Source organism: Glycine soja, chromosome 10, assembly GCF_004193775.1.
Source record: "Glycine soja cultivar W05 chromosome 10, ASM419377v2, whole genome shotgun sequence".
Lineage (NCBI taxonomy): Eukaryota > Viridiplantae > Streptophyta > Magnoliopsida > Fabales > Fabaceae > Glycine > Glycine soja.
Window position 1 is genome coordinate 52,170,759 of NC_041011.1, and position 14,610 is coordinate 52,185,368.

General features: G+C 33.9%; 1 protein-coding gene across 1 annotated transcript; it reads left to right on the forward strand.

Annotated features, from left to right (window-relative positions):
• Positions 1 to 203: 203 nt before the first annotated feature.
• LOC114370628 (myosin-1-like) lies at positions 204 to 14,001 on the forward strand. The gene is made up of 24 exons (XM_028328020.1): positions 204 to 461; positions 1,162 to 1,558; positions 1,910 to 2,011; positions 2,095 to 2,238; positions 2,312 to 2,462; positions 2,573 to 2,600; positions 3,697 to 3,862; positions 3,957 to 4,020; positions 4,153 to 4,166; positions 4,252 to 4,336; positions 5,263 to 5,366; positions 5,523 to 5,661; positions 5,841 to 5,959; positions 6,222 to 6,374; positions 6,497 to 6,586; positions 7,530 to 7,607; positions 8,177 to 8,335; positions 8,681 to 8,887; positions 10,689 to 10,894; positions 11,007 to 11,142; positions 12,204 to 12,333; positions 12,422 to 12,568; positions 12,863 to 12,930; positions 13,040 to 14,001. The coding sequence occupies exons 2-24, from the start codon at positions 1,178 to 1,180 to the stop codon at positions 13,697 to 13,699; spliced, it is 3,531 nt and encodes a 1,176-aa protein (XP_028183821.1). The 5' UTR covers positions 204 to 461; positions 1,162 to 1,177; the 3' UTR covers positions 13,700 to 14,001.
• The last annotated feature ends 609 nt before the right edge of the window (positions 14,002 to 14,610 follow it).

Here is a 14,610-nt window from a genome sequence, read left to right on the forward strand (position 1 = left end):
AAAAACGCGCAATGCAAAAACAATTTTAAATTTTAAATTTGTAAGAAACGGAAAGAATTGATTTGAATTGAATCGGTCAAGACCAGGAATTAAACTTTAAACTATTAAATAAAAAAAAAGCTTCTTTTGTTTTTTTTTTTTTTAAACTCCCTCCCCTCCTTTTTTTTTAATCCTGTTAAAAAATTGTGTGATTATTATGCTAAGTAGGAAGTGTGAAAAGCAAAGCCAAAAAAGCTGTTTCTTTCAAATTTTTCATCTTCTCTTCTTCTCCATACATTGTAAGGAACCAAACGTGGCCTTGTGAGGCTGAGGCTCTTCCGCGAACACATTGTGTTTCTTCTTCGTTTTCTGAGTTCTGAATCGCTCAATGCTCAACGATTCCACCAACGTAAACTCCGTTCTGCAAGATCTTCTTCGTCTTTGTCATTTCTCTTCACAAGTCTTCTTCTGCGTCTTCTGAGGTTAGTGTATCCGCTTCACGAGCATCTGATTAAGTTGCTGATTTCGTTCGTGTTTGTGTTTTGAGCGTTCTTTGGTTCTCGGCACGTAAAACGAGGAGAACTTGAAGATAATGAGGATTGCTGTTTGAAATTTTATTATCTTGATTTTTAGTTTCTAAGTGAGGCATTTCAACTTATTGTTTTTTTTTTTTATAAAAAATTTCAATGCTTATAATTTTTACTAACTTAGAAATTGATGTTTGAGTAGAAGTGCAGAACGAAAGATCTGTTTCTGTGTTAATGTTGCAGTATTTTTAAAAGAAAAAGAAAGAAAGAAAGGTTGAAGGTGGAAGACGTTTTCAACCTTGAAGGGACTTCATTAAGTTTGGGTCCATGGGATTAGGCTGAGTGGGTGCATGGTTGTGTTAGGTTCATGATTTTGAATTTTACAGCTTGGAATGAGGTTCAACGTGTCGATTTGACGGCTACTTTAAAGCCTGGAGCAATGGATTAGGGAGTAGAGAGTAGAGTGTGTATGTGGAGCTAGGGTCCCCTCTCCATTATGCTATCCTGATTAAGTCATTCATTGGGGCCTTGTTTTAAAGTTTGAAAGGCCCATTTGTATGGAAAGTTAGCTTTTTTGTTTTTGAAAAAATGTTTATCACTTTTTGCTTTTTCGCAATTTGCAATACCTGATGGTAACCTTTTTGGGTTATGGCAGAAGTCTATAAGGGAAGATGTCTCAGACATCCACTGTCCTGCCTGCCTTTCACTCCATCAAATCATTGCCTCCTGAGTACAAGTTTGCTAATAATCCTAACCCCGTTCTTGTGGAAAAACATGGAGATGTTAAATTCAGACGCAACAATCCGATTGGATCAAATGGCCTTGAAAATGGTGCACAGGTAGGGGAGGCTTCTGAAGAAGTTAACGGCCGTGCTGGTGGCATGGATCTTTCTGATGAGGACTCGCCGTATGGTGCAAAAGGTAGATCATTAAAAGACCGGCCATCTAATGCAGATGAAGACTCAGTATCTGTTTCGTTGCCCCCCCTCCCGCTTTTGACATCCTCAAGGGAAAGCAGGTGGAATGATACAAATCCTTATGGTTCAAAAAAGGTAATTTTGGCTTTGGATTTCAGTTTTACTCTGCTGCTGGGTTTTGAAATCAGTTTATAATTGTACCTGATATGTCGTCCTTCAGTTGGACAAATACTTTCATTTTTCTCGAAGAACATGTTCATGGAATTGATACATTTTCTTTCTATTAATGTCTGAGTGTGGATGTACCGTGCTGGGGAGGGAATGCATTCCTCATTTCTTTGATAAGACGTTTAGAAAAATTAAAAAAGAAGATAATTTCCATTAAAGCAAATCAGTCCTTTGTTTACCAAGTTTGTTTGAGCTCTCTTTAATAGATAGTTTAAAATATTTGTCTCTTTCTCTTATATCTGAAGTTCACTATTTCAGAAGCTTCAGTCATGGCTTCAACTACCAAATGGGGATTGGGAGCTGGTAAAAATAATAACAACTTCTGGAGACGAATCTGTTATTTCACTGCCTAATGGGAAAGTAAGATAAGTGGCTATATTTCTCAAGAATGTTCAGTTCTCTTTTGGTCTGATTAACAGTACTCTTTCCCCCCTTAATCATAGGTTTTTAAGGTGAAAGAGGAGAGTTTGGTGCCAGCTAATCCTGATATTCTTGATGGGGTGGATGACCTCATGCAACTAAGTTATTTAAACGAACCATCAGTTTTATTCAACCTGCAATATAGATACAATCATAATATGATCTATGTAAGTCTTTATATCACTTTAGTTTTTCTCTTAAATTTTGTTTCCTAATCATAACATACTGTGTTCAATTCAGACGAAAGCTGGGCCTGTTTTGGTTGCTGTAAATCCCTTTAAGAAAGTTCCTCTGTATGGCAATGACTACATTGAAGCCTACAAGTGTAAATCAATTGAAAGCCCTCATGTATATGCAATTACGGACACAGCCATCCGAGAAATGATACGGGGTAACTGTTCCTTACATTTACATATATATATGGAGGAACTTTCAAAAGTTATACTGCTTCCATTTGTTTTGAGCTATAACTTTGTACTCTGTCTCTTGCTTTGTTTACAGATGAAGTGAATCAGTCTATAATTATAAGGTCAGTATTTTTTGATTAATTCTTCTTTTCTGAGCAACTGGTTGTCATGAACTATTTGGCATTTCTTTATTTATTTTTTTATTAGATGCTTCAATCTAAGTTCTTATTTCAGTTGCAACTTGTGAAAGTATTGCTTGAATGCCGGTCTTATGTTTTACTCTCTCAAGTTTAAAGGATGGTCCAGTGTATAAGGCTCCCATGTGGGGCCCAGTTTAGTTTTACTCAAGGTTTTGAACCAAAATATATCATGCTTATTGCTTTTGTTCTTGTCTGCACTCTGTTTCTGGAGATTTTAGTAAGCCTTTTCGTTGTATAAGAGTTACTCAAAATCTCATATAGAGATAAGTCATTTCTTTCATCTGGCACATGTTTTGGATCAAATGCTGAATCATGGCTAAAATAATTTAGGAAAAAGATATTAAAAACGAGTTAATGGTAAAAATATTCAGTTCATGAATGATTAACCATTCTGCTGGTTGATGTTCAAAGAATGAGTAGCAAATTGAGTGGTCAAATGTTCTTATGCCTTAAGCTGTAAATATTTTTAGCATTGGTTCATTTTTCTGTTAGTTTCCCAAAGATTTTATCTATCCATATTATATAATATTATAGTTTTCCTCACTCTCTTGAAAAACTAAAGAGAAACTTGTATATTCCATATTGTTCATAAATTTGATTTGATATTCATGTCATATAGACATAATTCTCGTTTGTTTTCTGTTAATATTTCAACTTTCAAGTGTCTAGATGCATGGATTTGGTTTTGACTTTTAAACACTCACCTTGCATTTTATTTAGTATTGGGTCTCCCTTGTGGTCTCTGATTGAGATACTTTTCAGTTTTCACCTGTCTATCTATCCTTGTTGATGCTTTAACATTCATGTAACAAAGGGACTTTGCTTTACTGGGTGAAGACAAATATAATTTAGGGATGAGCTTCTATTTTCCATTCTTTGATTAGCACTGATGGAAACAAATGCTTCTTTATGTTGCCTGAAGTTTTCAGCATTAATAATTTCGTTTTCTTAACCTTGTGTGCCCCTTAATTGCATTTTAATTGGGACACATAATAATTCTTTTCATCTACATATTCAGTGGTGAGAGTGGAGCCGGGAAGACTGAGACGGCAAAAATAGCAATGCAGTACTTGGCTGCCCTTGGTGGTGGAAGTGGAATAGAGAATGAGATATTAAAGACTAATCCAATACTAGAAGCCTTTGGTAATGGAAAAACATTAAGAAATGACAACTCAAGTCGTTTTGTAAGATTTCCCATTTATCCTATTGGTTCTTTTAGTTGATTCATTAGGGAACTTTTGGTGCTGAAATCTCTCATAATTTGATTGAATGTTACAGGGAAAGCTCATTGAGATTCACTTCAGTGAAACTGGAAAAATATCTGGTGCTAATATTCAAACATGTAAGTTTCTGCAGGATGTGATTGAAAGCTTGTGTCTTTGCTTCTTCTATAAGTTTCCAACTAATTATGTCAATATTTGTATCCATGTATTGAATCCATGTGATGCTCCTGGCTTGACCATACCCTAAACAGTTTTGCTGGAAAAGGTATTCATTCTTTTGAGCTAGTTTTACATTTCAGTATGTGTCCATTTTATGTGATTGACCCTTGTTTTACTTGGTATGTGAACAGTCTAGAGTAGTCCAATGCAACGAAGGGGAAAGGTCATATCATATATTTTATCAGCTATGTGCTGGAGCACCATCATCTCTTAGGGGTAAGTGGATTCTTTTACCTTCTGTATCTGCCAATATATGTATTTGTTACATAGGTGGGTTATTGGCATACTTTTATTTGAGAATGGCCTTGAAGAACATAGAATTTCTCTTTAAATAATGGTTATTTTATTTTGAAAAAGTTACTCTTTAGGAGAGTAGATTGCATGATTTTTAGGAAAAGGAGAAGAGAGAGACCAAAAAGGATGTTAGAGGAAATCATCAAGGGAGATCTCAAATTTAATAATATTTCTAAAACTTTATTTTTTAACTGTGCCAAATGACATAATGTGATTCTTGTAGCCGACCTCCCCTAGTGGGATAAGGTTCTTTTGTTGTTGTTTTAGTTGTAAATTTTGGTTTCAGTTTTTTCCTTTAATGTCCAACCCTTATCTCTTGGGTGGGATTGTTACTTGCAAGTGAATTTCTTCCTTTTGTTTAAGAAACTGGGTTGCTTTATCGTTTTTATTAAGGAGATAGCATGAGTTCAATAGTTGGAGGGTCTCTGCAGTAAGGCTCAATATTTTGAGTGAGGATTAGGCTCACACTGAATAGAGTGTGGAGAAACCTTGTAACATGAAAAAAATGCTATCGCAATTTGTAATACTCAAAAAAACTCTTTTAGCATTACTTCTTTTCATATTACTATTCATTCCTCTACAATCTGAGTCAAATGGGCATTTAGTTCCCCTTTTTCTCAATTAGACATTCGACTTTGATCTCTCCTTAATCGGGTCAGGATTGGAACAAACTAATGAGGATACTTATTATAACATAATCTCACATGTATGGGATTTGATTTCACTAATGATATAAGCTTTTTATTCTAGAATATTCCTCTACATAATATTAACTCATTAAGTTGTATATTCTTGTTTATTAGCCTTTGCCTTTTCATTGTTGTTTGATGTTTGATTTTGTATTGCAGAGAATCTAAATCTACTAAGTGCTGAAGACTATAAATATCTGAGGCAGAGCAATTGTTATTCAATTACGGGAGTTGATGATGCAGAAGAATTTCGCATAGTTAAGGTACACATTATTTTTCATCACTTTTTGCTTATGAATGATCTGCATTCACATAGGTTTATATATGATTTTTTACAATTTCCATTTTGTCTTATGGTTTGAGTCTGAAATAATAGCTTGACATACATGAGTTTTTTTCATGCTATTTTTAATTTCCAGGAAGCTCTGGATGTTGTCCACATTAGCAAAGGAGACCAGGAGAATGTATTTGCAATGCTTGCTGCAGTATTATGGTTAGGAAACATATCATTTACTGTGGTAGATAATGAAAATCATGTTCAAGCTGTTGAGGATGAGGGTAAGAATTTTGTGCTACTAATGAAATCTAAAGCATAGGATTTTTCCTGCTTGATATTGTGCTCTTGATACCTAATTTCTGGTGCATATAAGTCTTGACCTTATTTTAGATGCTTTAATGCATTATATGTTAATTAATATCTCAATTAAAAATGGATTTTGTTTCCTGATTTCTTATAGGGCTGTTGACTGTTGCCAAGTTAATTGGCTGTGAAATTGAAGACCTGAAGTTGACTTTATCAACTCGCAAAATGAAAGTTGGTAATGATATTATTGTCCAGAAGTTGACTCTATCTCAGGTAAAATGACTACAGTGTTGACATTTACCTTTGTCTATAATTATGGTTGGAAAAAGTGCAACTTCCCAAGGGGAAAGATGTGCATACAAATTTATATTGAGTTTCTGAATCAGCATATGCCAATTCATTTAATTTGTTGTTACAAGGTAATAGAATGCAAAAGAAAACTTCATTGGTAATGGACATTGCTTCATTGGATTTTCCTTCTTGGAATTTCCACTCAATCTAAATATGAATGATTGTTGCTTGTCTTATCATGTAGGCTATTGATGCGAGAGATGCTTTGGCGAAGTCAATATATGCTTGTCTGTTTGATTGGTTGGTTGAACAAATAAACAAATCCCTCGCGGTTGGCAAAAGACGAACTGGCAGATCAATCAGCATTCTAGATATTTATGGCTTTGAGTCATTCAATGTATGTTATATTATATGACAGATCTTTTATATGTGTGTGTGTGTGTATTTATCACTATCCTTATCCTATTTAATTTTTTAAAATGTTTGCTCTGTTGTATGCGGTGGATTTTATGCATGCAGAGGAACAGTTTTGAGCAGTTCTGTATAAATTATGCAAATGAGAGATTACAACAACACTTCAATCGTCATTTATTCAAGTTAGAACAGGAGGTATGTGCCACATATTAACTGATTGCTTAACAGTGGATGAAGAATAGGTGCATAGCATTTTATCAGCCAAACTGAATAATTTCATTCAAATTTGCAAGTTCCCATTAAAAATGTGAATATTAAACCTGCAACATTTTTATTTGAACTCTTAGCTCTTCAACATTTGCAGTGACCAGTGAGGGCTTTGTTTCTTTTTTTTTAATCTAGGGTAATAAATTAAGTCTATAAAATATAAATTGTCTTTGGCCAAATCTACACCCAGCTCAACGAGCAAATTTCTGATACTTTTGTACTTCCTACTTTGACAACTATCATTCTTAATTTGATAATTTTATCTCTTTTTTTATTTTAAAGAAAATAAAATTGGGAAAAACATGATCATACATAGTTGGTTTGATAATTTTAATGGAGGGAATACACTGGGAGGACTGAATATTTTCCACTTCAACCACCCATGATAAGCCTAGGTGGCAGGTTACCCTTTGGAGTTGGCCCCCATGCTAATGCATTTTAAATTCGTTTTTCAAAAACTTCCTAGAGGTTAACACTAATCAGTCCACACTCCATACTGGTTTAACAAAGCCGCACACGCTGAAACTGACTAGGCTACTACTATTTCCCCTTTATGTTGGTAGAAAAAGCTGAATACCAATCTTCCCTGGTTCCTTATTGGGCTCATGTCAGAAACTACCCCCCAAATATCCTTGTTCAGGACCACATAACTCAACTTCCTCTAGTCGTTGTTGATCTTAATTCTTTTCCAGGAGTGATCAGTATATTGATGTAGTTTTGGAAAGCTTATGTTTAAACAAGTTCTCATTTAAGTTGATGACCATCAAATGAAAGTTGAAAGTTGATGTCTAAAATGAAAAAAAAAGCTATTATTACCTCCAAAAACTAAACATTTGCTTATGCCTGTTGCTTGTTTACAATTTTGTTTCAGGAATATATCCAAGATGGAATTGATTGGGCTAAAGTTGAATTTGAAGACAATCAAGATTGCCTTAATCTTTTTGAAAAGGTACAGAGCTCCCTTGCCCCACTTTGACCTTTTCTGTGTAATCTTTACTCTGTTTTTATTACAATTAGAATATGGAGGCAAAGGCAATAGGGAAAACTTAATCTGCTTCTTCAGTGGGCCATATGTAGTGCTTATATATGCAATTCTGTTTCTTACTGCTGTTAAACTAAATATTCTGGGATATGATTTTGTTGAGATTTTCTGTAGAAGCTTTGTTTAAAGCTGCTGCTTTTTAGTTTTTTTTTTTTTTTTTTTGCGAGACTGAAGCACATCTATTGGGCTTTTGGAGTGAATTCTGTTAATTCAGAGTTCCTTAACTGATGTTTAAAATTTTACAATGTTGATATGAATCCAACTATTAATATCATTTGTATTACTACTTGGTTAATTTGTTATGCTTTAACTCCTATTTCCCTCACAAGGCACTGATGTCTGATATTAAGGTGAATGTTAAGAGGATAAAGTCTGTGGCTAATATTTTTCTTTTCAACTGTGGGAAAACGTTATGTCTGATAATGATTAGAAATTGGAAATTCGACTGTCTTAGACTTTGCTTGTGACATGTGCAGAAACCACTCGGGCTACTATCCCTGTTAGATGAAGAGTCAACTTTCCCTAATGGCACAGATTTAACCTTTGCTAACAAGCTTAAGCAGCATTTGAATTCCAATTCATGCTTCAAAGGAGAACGAGAAAAAGCCTTTACTGTGCGTCATTATGCAGGGGAGGTATTAATCTGGTCATTTTTATGCAACACCGTGCTGGTTCTATCTGTTTATGCAAAGTGATTGTAAATTGCCTTGATATGAATGCGTCTAAGATTGCATTATAATGACATCCATTTTGACATTCTGGTGTGGGTTATATAATGTAATACAACTAAGTTTTATGGATAGAAAGACACTGTTCCACTATATTTGAATCCATGCATTACTTATAACCTTACTAACCATGATTCTGATTAAACTTTCATTGTTAATATTTTTGAATTACCAAATACTATAATTTTTCTTACCAATTTAAGTTTGCCCATCTTACCTTACTAATTGATAGTTTCATTTGTTCTTCTCCAGGTCACTTATGATACATCTGGATTCCTGGAAAAGAACAGGGACCTTTTGCACTTGGATTCCATCCAACTTCTATCCTCAAGCATATGTCATCTTCCCAAGTTATTTGCATCCCATATGCTTACTCAATCTGAGAAGCCTGTAGTAGGTCCCTTACATAAGTCAGGTGGGGCAGATTCCCAAAAGCTAAGCGTTGCCACAAAATTCAAGGTACATAACCTTAATTATGATTTTTCTCTAAAGCTTGAAATGTTCTAATACTTAAGTAAACTAATATTTTGGTTTTCCCTGACTTCTATTCAATATGTTTTTAATGCTATTAATGGTAAACCATGCAAAAATACTGCATCCACAGCTTGAAAAAGGACAGCCTCATCTAAATATTAATGACCCTAATGATAAGTGTGACATGGCCTGTCAACGAAGATGCTTCAGATTAGTTCTTTTATCAATGCAGGTTTAGGTCTAACTTGTCATGACCCACTCTTGGACCATGACCGACGCATAGACTATAATTTCCTTAGTCTGGCTAGCCTAACCCATATTGAATAACCTGTAAAAACATATAATATATCCAAACAAATCTGTATATAAATATATATCCCGATCTAACAATTAGATATCAAGGTCACAGATTACAACATAGACTCTCGACATATTGTCCAAAATATCAACTAATAGTGATGTTGGTCATAAATACTAATCATCAAAGTGTCTCAAAACATCATAATTACATCATCAACATATCTATAAGAGAGAATCATTTAAATTTCAAAATAAAGGAATTTTCTCTATATCCATTACTACCCTTATCCCTATAGCTGCATTATACTAGAGTCACAAAAGAAAAACACTCCATCAAATGCAATGGAGGCCTATCAAAAGATAATCAAATTTCTGGGTAAGTCAGCAAATTCCAGGAAGTCAGCTACCCCACTACTTGTGTATATGAGAAAATAAAATAAAATAAAATAAGGGGATAAGTCACGAAGACTTAGTGAGAGCATAAAATACAAAGTGAATAAGAAGGAGAGCACAACATAGCATGAGTCTTTACATCCAAAAAAAATTTAAATGACATTAAATAAAAGCAAAATAAATACAACTTGCTTTTAGAAACTATTGTATAATCCCTTGAAAAATTTTAGAACTACATATAAACTTGCATTCAAGAATAATAACTTTATAATTAAACTTTCATTTCACTATGTGCACATAGACCATGTTATCTTTTTGTTGTGGCGAATGGTAATTATAGAACTACGGCATTTAGCTCGTAGGCTGCATTATCTCATGTACATGAAATAATAAAACAACGCATTTCATAACTTAACCCCAAAAGTTAGCTCAAAGGTTGAGGGTTGCCCATCACTTATATTTTTTATCTTTCCACTATCTTTAGCTCATGTCAGACTTGGATAATACAATGGATGACCCGTTTAATGGATCTAGGATAGGCTCTAGGATAGGTTCTGGTACCATCTTAAAATGTGGGTTTGGACCTAACTCAACTCCAAAAACTGACTTGTAAGGTGAGGATTTCTTCTTACTTATATTGTTTATCTTGACACTATCTTTAGTCGATGTGGGACTTCAACATGTTCCCTTTTTTTGTCCACAGCTACTCGCCATGTGGGACTTTCACCACACCCTCTCTATCTAGGAATACCACAATTTATGTGGCTTTTTCCAACATTTTAACTGTACAAATAATCAATTCAATTCATATGTTTTAATTGTGAATTGGTTTAAGTTATCAAAGTAGAATGAAATACATATAGTTACACAACTTTTGTGGTTTGTACAAGTGAAAATGGAAGTACCGGAGTGGAATTGAGTGAAAATAATGTATCAAACCATTCGTTTTTAAAAATACTTTATCAACTCTGCATCCCCCATCTCACTCCTACCAAACAAAGCTTAAATATTCAGGGGTTATTTTGATAGGTTGGGACTTAGGTTACTTATCTTGCTTTAAATGATTTTATAAGTTATTTCTGTTGGCACCCAGGGACAATTGTTCCAATTGATGCAACGTTTAGAGAGTACTACACCACATTTTATACGCTGCATTAAGCCCAATAACCTCCAATCACCTGGATCATATGAGCAAAGCCTTGTACTGCAGCAGTTGAGATGTTGTGGGGTCCTGGAAGTGGTTCGGATATCAAGATCGGGCTTTCCTACTAGAGTGTCTCACCAAAAGTTTGCCAGAAGGTAGAACAACAAAGAAACTATGGTGATTGATATCCTTTCAAATTAGTCCCCATCCTAGTGTTTTTTGCACGTTTCTAACTTTTCTGTTATTGATTTGGGAGCGGTGAATCAGATATGGTTTTCTTCTCCTTGAAAATGTTGCCTCTCAGGATCCACTTAGTGTTTCAGTTGCTATTCTTCATCAGTTCAACATTTTGCCTGAGATGTATCAAGTTGGCTACACAAAACTATTCTTCCGAACAGGGCAGGTATATAGATGTCTATAAAATTTTTTACACGAATTATTCTCATTTCATATAAATTGTTGTGGCAAATGAATGTAACTGTAATGATTTTATAGAATCAGCAATTTTTATGGCTTTAACTATTTTGTTAACATCAAATTGAAAATGAATTAGTGAAGGAAATATTATTTAGATCATGTACTTTTAGAAATTGTGCTCAACATCTTACTCAAGTATGGTATAATGGTGAAAGTGTAATGAAGAAAAAAAAATGATAAGATTGATGTTATTTGCGGTTAGGGTTATAATCTGAGAATTAGTTTTTACTTAATAAGAAGCCATGGAGTTTTGGGCTTTAGTAATTTGGGATTTGAAGGAACTAGAGTTTCAACTTCTATTCTGATCAGGTGGTTCCTTTATAAAGTTATTGTAATGAACTACACCGTGTCTTTTCTGTTTAGTCATCCGCCTATAGCTGGTCCTAAGCCCGGGTTAAGGAGAAGAGGGTTGTGATAGGCCCTCCGCTGTCAAAGTCAAACTCTTATGGATTAGGTTTTGTTAATACTTTGTTGTTGTTGATATTGATACTCACTTTTTGATATTCCCACCCCCATTTTTTTGTAATTATTTTTTTGACAAAATATTTTTGACGGAAATAAATTTCTGTTGTGTATACAGATTCTTGGTGGAAACTAGTTTTAGTTGAGTATCTTGGCAAAATATTTAACAGAAATTTGTTTCCATTGCATATCTTGACATGATCAAGTCAAGATAGTTTCTGTTGTGTATCTTGACATAAAGGAAACTAGTTTCCATCGTGTCCGACAAGTGAAAAATATAACAGGTTGGGTACTTGGGTTGAGTACCTGAGTTGATTTATTTGTTTTTTCGCATGACTTTGCTTTCTCTTTTGCATTATAAAACTGGTCCTTGTATTTAAGCCAGTCCTTGTTGTGTTCAATATAATTTTGTGTTATGTATTTAAGTCGTTGAAATAGTTTTATTCCCAAGGCCTAAGTTTAAACTTTATTTACTCCTCTCTTTTGCATTGTCTCTTTAATATGCTGCGTTGACTGTGATTGCAGATTGGAGTGCTTGAAGATACCAGAAATCGTACCCTGCATGGAGTTTTGCGTGTGCAAAGTTGCTTCAGGGGTTACCGAGCTCGTTGTTATCGCAAGGAGCTTTGGAGAGGAATCACTACTCTCCAATCATGTATTTTCTTTTTCTCACCTAATTCTTTCAGCCTTACACATTTCTTGAGAAGTCTAACTGACTGACTATTTTTTACCCGTTCATGTAGTTATTAGAGGAGAGAAAAGCAGAAAGGAATATGCAGCTTCGCTTCAGAGACATAGGGCTGCTGTTATTATACAAAAGCGGATGAAAACAGTATTTTCAAGGAACAGAATGAAAAATATTAATGATGCTGCAGTTGTCATACAATCATGTAAGAATTGTGTTCTCAAAATGCAAAGATAAATGTTACTATTTTTATATTCAAATATTTGAATTAGTCACAAAGTATGTAGGGCACCAAAATTTGTTTTAAAAAATTATCAGTTCTCTTTGCCATTCTCTCTTCAGCATAGGTGTTGCACTGAATGTTTCTTTCAAAATTCCCAAATTTTATTATGGAAGATAATTATACATTTCGTAGTACTATAGTTTACTGTAATGTGTGGTCAGCTGTCTTTTCAATGATATTGGATAAGTTTTCATTTGTTTTTACTGCATTTTGCAGTTATTCGTGGTTGGTTAGTCAGAAGATGCTCAGGAGATATAGGACTATCAAAATCTCAAGGCATTAAGGTACTTTCTTTTCTAATTTTGGAAGCTATGTTTTAAAAGGATTATTGTCATTGGTTGCTTGTAAAATTTTCATCTTTGTGATACTTACAATCATGAACTTCTAAAACAGACTAATGAGTCAGATGAGGTTCTGGTGAAGGCATCTTTCCTGGCTGAATTACAGCGCCGGGTACTTAAGGCAGAAGCTGCCCTGAGAGAGAAAGAAGAGGAAAATGACATTCTTCACCAACGCCTTCAACAGTATGAGAACAGATGGTCTGAATATGAATTAAAGATGAAATCCATGGAAGAAGTATGGCAGAAACAAATGAGGTCCCTACAATCTAGCCTCTCTATTGCAAAGAAGAGCCTTGCTATGGATGATTCTGAAAGAAATTCAGATGCTTCTGTTAATGCAAGTGATGACAGGGATTTCAGCTGGGATGTAGGAACCAATCACCGGCGCCAAGAAAGCAATGGGGCAAAATCAATGAGTGCTGGTTTGAGTGTTATAAGTCGGTTGGCTGAAGAATTTGAGCAAAGGAGTCAAGTGTTTGGTGATGATTCTAAATTCTTGGTAGAGGTAAAATCTGGTCAAGTTGAAGCAAGTTTGAACCCAGATAGAGAGCTTAGAAGGTTAAAACAAATGTTTGAAGCTTGGAAAAAGGATTATGGTGCAAGACTACGTGAAACAAAGGTCATTTTACATAAACTTGGGAGTGAAGATGGATCGATTGAGAAAGTGAAGAAAAGTTGGTGGGGAAGAAGGAATAGTATAAGAATAAGTTGATTTATTTATTTTATCTTATTGGGGTTTGGCTTTGGTCTATGCACTGTTTTAAGGGCATTGCCAACTATATATCGGAAAATGAGGAAAATACAATAGGAAAGATACGATAGGAGTAGGGCGAATAAATTACTGTTTACTGTAATTAGGTTAGCTGTTGCTAGCCACTCTTATGTATGAGAAACTTCTGCACGAGTTGTGGAGTTAGATACTCAATACGAACCGTGTGAGTCATGTAAATCATCACCCCACGCCTTGGTATGTGAATTGCATGTAAAAAAAATAGCGAGTTTTTCAGCATTACACGGGTTGTGGATATTTCTACATTTAAGTGAGATTTATAAATGTAACTGTAAATAATAATAATAATAATAATAATAATAAAATTATTATTTTTATCATTATTCTTAGATACGGTAAAATTACATTACATGTCTTAAAAAAAAGAATAAATTGTGATAGATCTATTATTCATGATAAATATTCTCATTATTTAAAAGTAAGCTTAAAAGACAGTTTTGAAAATTGAAGAAAAAAGTATAAAAATAAATTATTTGAATTAAGTGATTATTTATTCATTTGATTTGATATGATATATTAATTTAAATTTTGAAGAACAAAGAAATGATGGTTTATTCAGGTTATAATCTTAAAAAATATATATCATTTCAGTTTAATATAGTTTATTCTTAAAATTTAAATTGAGATTAATTAAGTTTAGGTAATAATATTTTCTTAATTACTATTTTTTTAATGAGGTCCAATTAGGTTATCTAATTTTTAAAAGTGTTTCAAGTCTTTTTATTTTTAGAAGTTTCAATTAAGTCCTTTTATTTTTTAAAATGAATTCAATTTGGTCTCAGTTAAAATCAAATTTAATATTTTTTTGGAGTATATGAAAGAAAAATAAGATC